The 5,659-nt window shown below is 55.6% G+C and overlaps 1 protein-coding gene across 1 annotated transcript; it reads right to left on the reverse strand.

Annotated features, from left to right (window-relative positions):
* Window positions 1–216: 216 nt before the first annotated feature.
* Window positions 217–5,432, reverse strand: DUSP26 (dual specificity phosphatase 26). The gene is made up of 4 exons (XM_086477164.1): window positions 5,413–5,432; window positions 1,482–1,754; window positions 884–1,092; window positions 217–416 (listed from the first exon to the last, which is right to left on the reverse strand). Exons 2-4 carry the CDS (start codon window positions 1,658–1,660, stop codon window positions 217–219), a joined length of 588 nt encoding a protein of 195 aa, XP_086333290.1. The 5' UTR covers window positions 1,661–1,754; window positions 5,413–5,432.
* Window positions 5,433–5,659: the final 227 nt, after the last annotated feature.

Genomic DNA, 5,659 nt, shown 5'->3' on the forward strand with positions numbered 1-5,659 from the left:
TTGCAGGTTGAGGGCCTATGCTTTACCACTAGGAATAGCTCACAGGTCTGGGGACCCCCGCAGCTGAGGGGGAGGCCCAGGGGCCAGTTGCGTGTAACCCATTAGCTGCCAAGCGTCTGCACCGTGAGGAAAGCCCTGTCTCTGCCACTCAGCAGGCGTCGGGGTCAGGCGAGCACCGCACACACAGCGCTCCCACCGCACAACCCCCCTCGTCCTTCACGCGCTCCTCTTCAGCCTCAGGGCATTGTCCAGGGCGACCAGCTGGCGCAAGAAACCCCGGTTGGGGATGATACCGCGGTGGTCCTTGACCGTCTTTATGGCTTCTACAAGGGGCATGTGGTGGCGGATCATGAGGTAGGCGAGGACCAAGGTGGCCGACCTGCTCACCCCGACAGCACAGTGCACAAGGATCCTTCCTGGGGGTGAAACACAGGGGCTGTGTCACAGCAGACCAAATATCTCAGTTAAAAAAAACCCACTGAGGACCCAACTGTTTGCCATGGTGCGTCCTGGAGCTGTGGCTCAGGTGTGCAGCCTCCAGGGTCGGATGTAGGGCCCCAGTTACAGTACGACTGTGATGTGCTGAGGTCCCCCTCTCGGCAAAGGGATCAGTGTTTCATGATCTTCTAAAACAGACCAGGTAGGACCAGCCACAGCTCAGGACGCAGGTTGGGGTTGTGACCTGGGGGGCTAGTGCTCTCCTCTTGCCCGTCCCCTCTTTGGAGGAGGTGATCCAGTGCAGGAGACACCATCCCAGGCTAGAAATACCTTTGTTTTCTAGGATGCTTTGCAATAGGATGTCAATCTAGCTTCCCACCTGTCCGGGGCAGTTTCTTCCCACCCCTGTTCCCCCACTCCTCTCCCAGAAATCTTTACCACCGACCTTCGTTCAGCGCTTGGTGGATGAAGTCAGCTGCAGGATAAAAGTAGGGGCTCATGTCGAAGGAAGGCGAGTCGTGGGCCTCGATGCCCAGGTAGCGGATGCCCGTGCCCTCGTAGTACTCGGCTCCCCCCCTCCACTTGCTGTGCGAGGCGTTGAGGATGTGGGTGATGCGCAGGTGAGCCAGCTCGCGCCGGTTGGCCGCTATATCTCTGCGGAGAATAAGAAACAGTGCAGGGATGCGTAAGTTTAGGCTAGCTACAAGTTTCCAAGGACGCTGTAAGGACTGTCCCAGACAAACATTTACATCTGAGCAAGCCGGATGCAAAGGAAAAATGCCAGACTTCAGATTCTTGAATTTTAAGTCAATCTCACAGTTCCTGACTCAACGGACACTCTACCTCTGCCTACCCCTCCACAGCAGTGCTCTGGACTCCCTGCGCAGCCGTGCTTATGTCCTTCCTCCTCCTTTGTCCCAGTGTACCGCACCCATCATGTCCTCCTCTCCCTCACATTTCCCAACCTTCCCCTCCCAGGTTTCCCCGTTTCACAGAAGTAGCCCCCAAACCCCCCCAGGTTCTTGTCCCCTTCTGATACATACTGATCGCCCAGGTAGAGTCCTGGCCAGACCTCATCAGCATGATTACAGGCTGTCTTTCCCGTGTACAACAACCTTTCAAGCTCGAAGACGCTGAGGATGGGGTGGTTGTTGCGCTCTTCCCGTGAGCCCCGGCTCGGTGACCTGGTGCCATTCCTGGAGAACCTGGACAGGAAAGCCATTGGAGCTGCCGAGACCCACAAGGCATACCTGTGGGTTCGTGAAGGCCGGAGAGTGGCCTGGAGGTCACTTCTGCTGCTGCTGCCACCCACGGTCCTGTCATGAAAGCAGTGGAGACGTCATTAGAAGAACTGAGGACCTCTCACTCCATCCCTTTTGTAGAAATACTGGCTCAAAGCAGCCGCTTCTCACCTTCCTGATGAGAGGGCTGTGTCAAGTCAGCTACCCAGTGGTTCCCAGTGTGAGACAGAGTATCACCTACACTCCCTTCCAAGAAGCAATACTGCTGGGGAGAAGTTTATGATGCCAGGGCTGGTGAGGGAAGCCAGAGAGGCAGCCAGATTGCTGAGTCTCCACAGGATGAGGTTTTGCTCCAGCCCCACGACTTTGGGTTGAGGCCACGTTGGCAAGAGATGTTCTACATAGGACCACCTTCCTTCTGAGCTGGCTCCGGGGCTTTGCCTGCCAGCGGGACAGTGCCAGCTCGAGAACTGATGCTGCCAACCTGCGATCAGAAGCAATGAAAGGCAGCCAGGTCTGGGCAAGCCACCAGGACTGGGGAAGAAAAACCCCCAAACAGGTGGAGGATTCCATATGGCATCACGCAGAGTCTGGCCAGGACCCAGACTCCTACAGACCAGGCATAAAAGCCTGTGGGGAGGGAGAGGCAAGATTAACCCCTCCCCGTACAGCAGTCCTGCCACTGCATTTGAACATCTAGGACTGGCTTGGGGTAGGAAGAGTTAATTTCAGGGGAGGAGAAAGCTCATTTTACAGAGCGGATCCTCTAGGATGAAGCTCTGCTCTCAAACCTTTAGATCATGCAGATACTTGTCACACATCTGCAAGAAACCTCCCTGGACAGCCTTACCCACGCGGAGCAGTTAACAGTCTCTGCAGCCAGATGTTTGCCAGAGATGCCTTATTTTGCTTGTTGGCTGCTGCCCCACTGACAGAACCCTCCCACAGGAGAACACAATTCTCTTTCCCACCATCACTGCTGCTGCCCTGAGCTGCCCGGGAAGGTGTCCAAAGAGCATCCCATCACAGCCCCCCCAGCAGCAGCTCAGCACTGGCCAGTTGTCTCTGGGACTTGAGGGAGGAAACACAATGACCTTGGGCTGGCCAGGCTGGATCAGAGCATGTCCCTCTGCTTTGACGTTTTGCCTAAGGCGCCGTCCAGCAACCAACGGAGCAGAAGGAAGAAGCCTCCAGCCATTTCTTGGCAATGTGCAGAGGAGGGAAACATTGCAAGGGCATGGGGGAGCTCAGAGGGAGTCCAGAGAGACTCAGGGATGTCTCACTCCCTGTTCCAGAGTGGCAATTCAGACCCTGCCTGGCATCCTGGGGTGCTGCACAGGAGAGGTCAGCCCTGCCCGCGCCGCTCATCCCTGGCACCGAGCACACCACACTCCCCCAGCACGGGGTACGGGCCAGATCTCACCCTGACACATCTCCCCTGCCCTGATGAATTTTGGAAGACTCCATGCTGGGAATTCAGACTTGGCAAACCCCACTTGGAAAAGGCATCCAGCGCGGCCGTGTGCCGGGGCCCTTAAACCTTGTGTGACCTTGGCTGCAGCACGGCCACACGCCACCAGCCCCAGGCAGCATTAAGAAACAAACAGCAGAAGGGTCTGAAAAAAGCAACTAAATCGTCAGTACAAGGCTGTAACTAGCCAAACAGCAGACCCTCTTATTGCTACAGCTGGCTGGGAAAAAAGCAATCCACACCTATCAGCTCCAGAAACCTCAGGCCCAAAGCTGGCTTCCAGCATCCCACCCCCAACATACCACCCCTGCAAAGTGCTGGAGGGGAAGAGAAACTGCCCCACATCCAAGACCTCAGAACAGACCCCAAAGCGCTCCTGTCAGCCAAAACCCTCACAGGCATCGGCTGTACCCCCCCCTTCGGGCAGCGGAGCCCGGGGGCTCAGACCCCGCTCCCCCGAGCACGCTCATGGCTGCCTCCGGAGCCCCTCTGCCAGCCGTGCCACGCTCGGAGGGAGGGGGGAACCAGCCGGAGCCTGCCTTGATGCACAGAGCGAGCTCTGAAGAGGCACCACTGAACGAGCGCAGGCTGCTCAGCCCCGCACACTCCGCAGAGACAGACAGACAGACACGCAGGAGGGAGGAGACGCCCACCCCGTTACTCTACCTTTGCGAGGGCTGAGATTTCTCGGCTTGAAGTGAGTGGTGTAGTCAGATCCAGTCGGCCATGTCTTCCTGCTGCTGCCGCCGCCGCTGTAGAAAGGCTGATGTATGAACATCTATTTTAAGCCATGACATGTCCAGAGGCAGGTTTGTTTATATCATGCTGTGCATGGATGGATAAGGGAGGAACGAGGGAGACGGCCACAAATGCAGAGCTCGCATGCAAGCATGCAGAGACGCACACATAAGGGCCCATTACTACGCAGACAAAAACAACAGCAACAATAACATATCAAAATGCTCCTGCCAGCTTTTCTCTCACTCCTCCTCCAGCAAACCAAAAGCCACAGGCACGCAGAGGAGAGAAGAAAAAGCTGACAAAGTGGTGCCGATGACATGATTACCTATATCATGAATCTGTAGCTGACTCTAGAGGATGCTCCTTCATGGGTGGTTTTTTTTTTACAGTTGACCTTGTCCTCCCCCCTTACCAGGGTCTCTTTGGCAGAGGCAGGGCTTGCTGACATTTTCTTCATTTGCTAAGAAAATAAGCCCCGGCCGGGGGGGGGGGGGGGGATGATGATGATGATCTATGTGTTGAGATGAGAAAGTATTTACAAATTCATGTCAAAGTCAGGGAATATTTTTTTCGGGGGAGGGGGGGGGGGGGGAGGAGAGAAAAAAAGAGGAAACTCAAAAAATCGAAGCTTTTTGTTTTGACATTTTCTAAATAACACCATTCATTTCAGAAGTGCTGCAATATTTCAGTTAAACATTTTCCAGGCAGAATATTCTCCTTTTCCCTTTGAAGTGCTGGCTTTCAATTTAAAAGTTTGACTCAAATCAGAAAGTCGTGTGGGAAAAACAACCTGAGGGAGAATCGAAACACACTGTTCCGGGCCAAACGACACATGCCAAGAAGATTTATGGCATTCCCTCCCTACTCCTATTTGATTAAAAACCAGGAAAATTTCCTGTTTTGTTTTCAGCTGAACTTGTGTTTATCCCAGGATACAATCTCAGAAGCTTCAAGGATGAACTCGGCACCACCAGATACCCATCCTCTCCCACCTGCACCGCACTGTGTACCCGTGGTGAGTTTAGCTGGGCTTTTGCAGCACCATCACGGACAGCCCGGGTCCCAGGCGCGCAGCACACACCGTTCAGCGTGTCACAGGCCTGTTCCCCCCCGCCCCATCGTGCATAGCTCAATGACAGGGTTGTCGGGAGCTGTACTGGAGGCTAACAGCACACATGGGTTCAAAAAGACTTTGGACACACCTGGATTGCAGATCTCTCAGCCTTCCCCACGAAGTTCCGGATACAGCTTCAGCCTTGGAAGTTCATAACGCCCCGGAAGCTGGAGGATACGCTCAGGAAGGCATTTGGGATGTGTCCTGCTCTTAACTGCTCTCCCCACGCAGCAACGGCTGGCCGCTGCAGGAGCTGAGCACCAGGGATGATGGACCTTGTCTGTTCCAGCCTGCACCTGCAGAAATACTCACCCAGTGCTAACAAGTCCCAGGAGGGACCCACGTGCAAGACTAACCAAGCTCTCAGAGCCGCAGATCCAGTGGGTCCCCGTAAGCCCTCCTGCCACCCGATCCTCAGGGAACAGAGGCTCCATCCCAGCCCAGCCCTGACTGGCTCCGTGTCCACCGGCCACGCTGGGGCAGCAGATGTGACACTCAGGTAGCTACATTGCCAACAGCTCCAGGCACAGAGAGGCAGAGCTACAAGGTACAGCCCCGCGGGCTGGCCGGGAGCAGCCTCCCCCTCTCCTGGCACGGCCTCCAAAAGCTCCTGCCCGCAAGAAGTGCTGCCCCGCTGCCAGCTGCCTCCGCTCC

The sequence above is a fragment of the Leptosomus discolor genome, chromosome 23 (genome assembly GCF_034619465.1).
Source record: "Leptosomus discolor isolate bLepDis1 chromosome 23, bLepDis1.hap2, whole genome shotgun sequence".
NCBI classification, from domain to species: domain Eukaryota; kingdom Metazoa; phylum Chordata; class Aves; order Leptosomiformes; family Leptosomidae; genus Leptosomus; species Leptosomus discolor.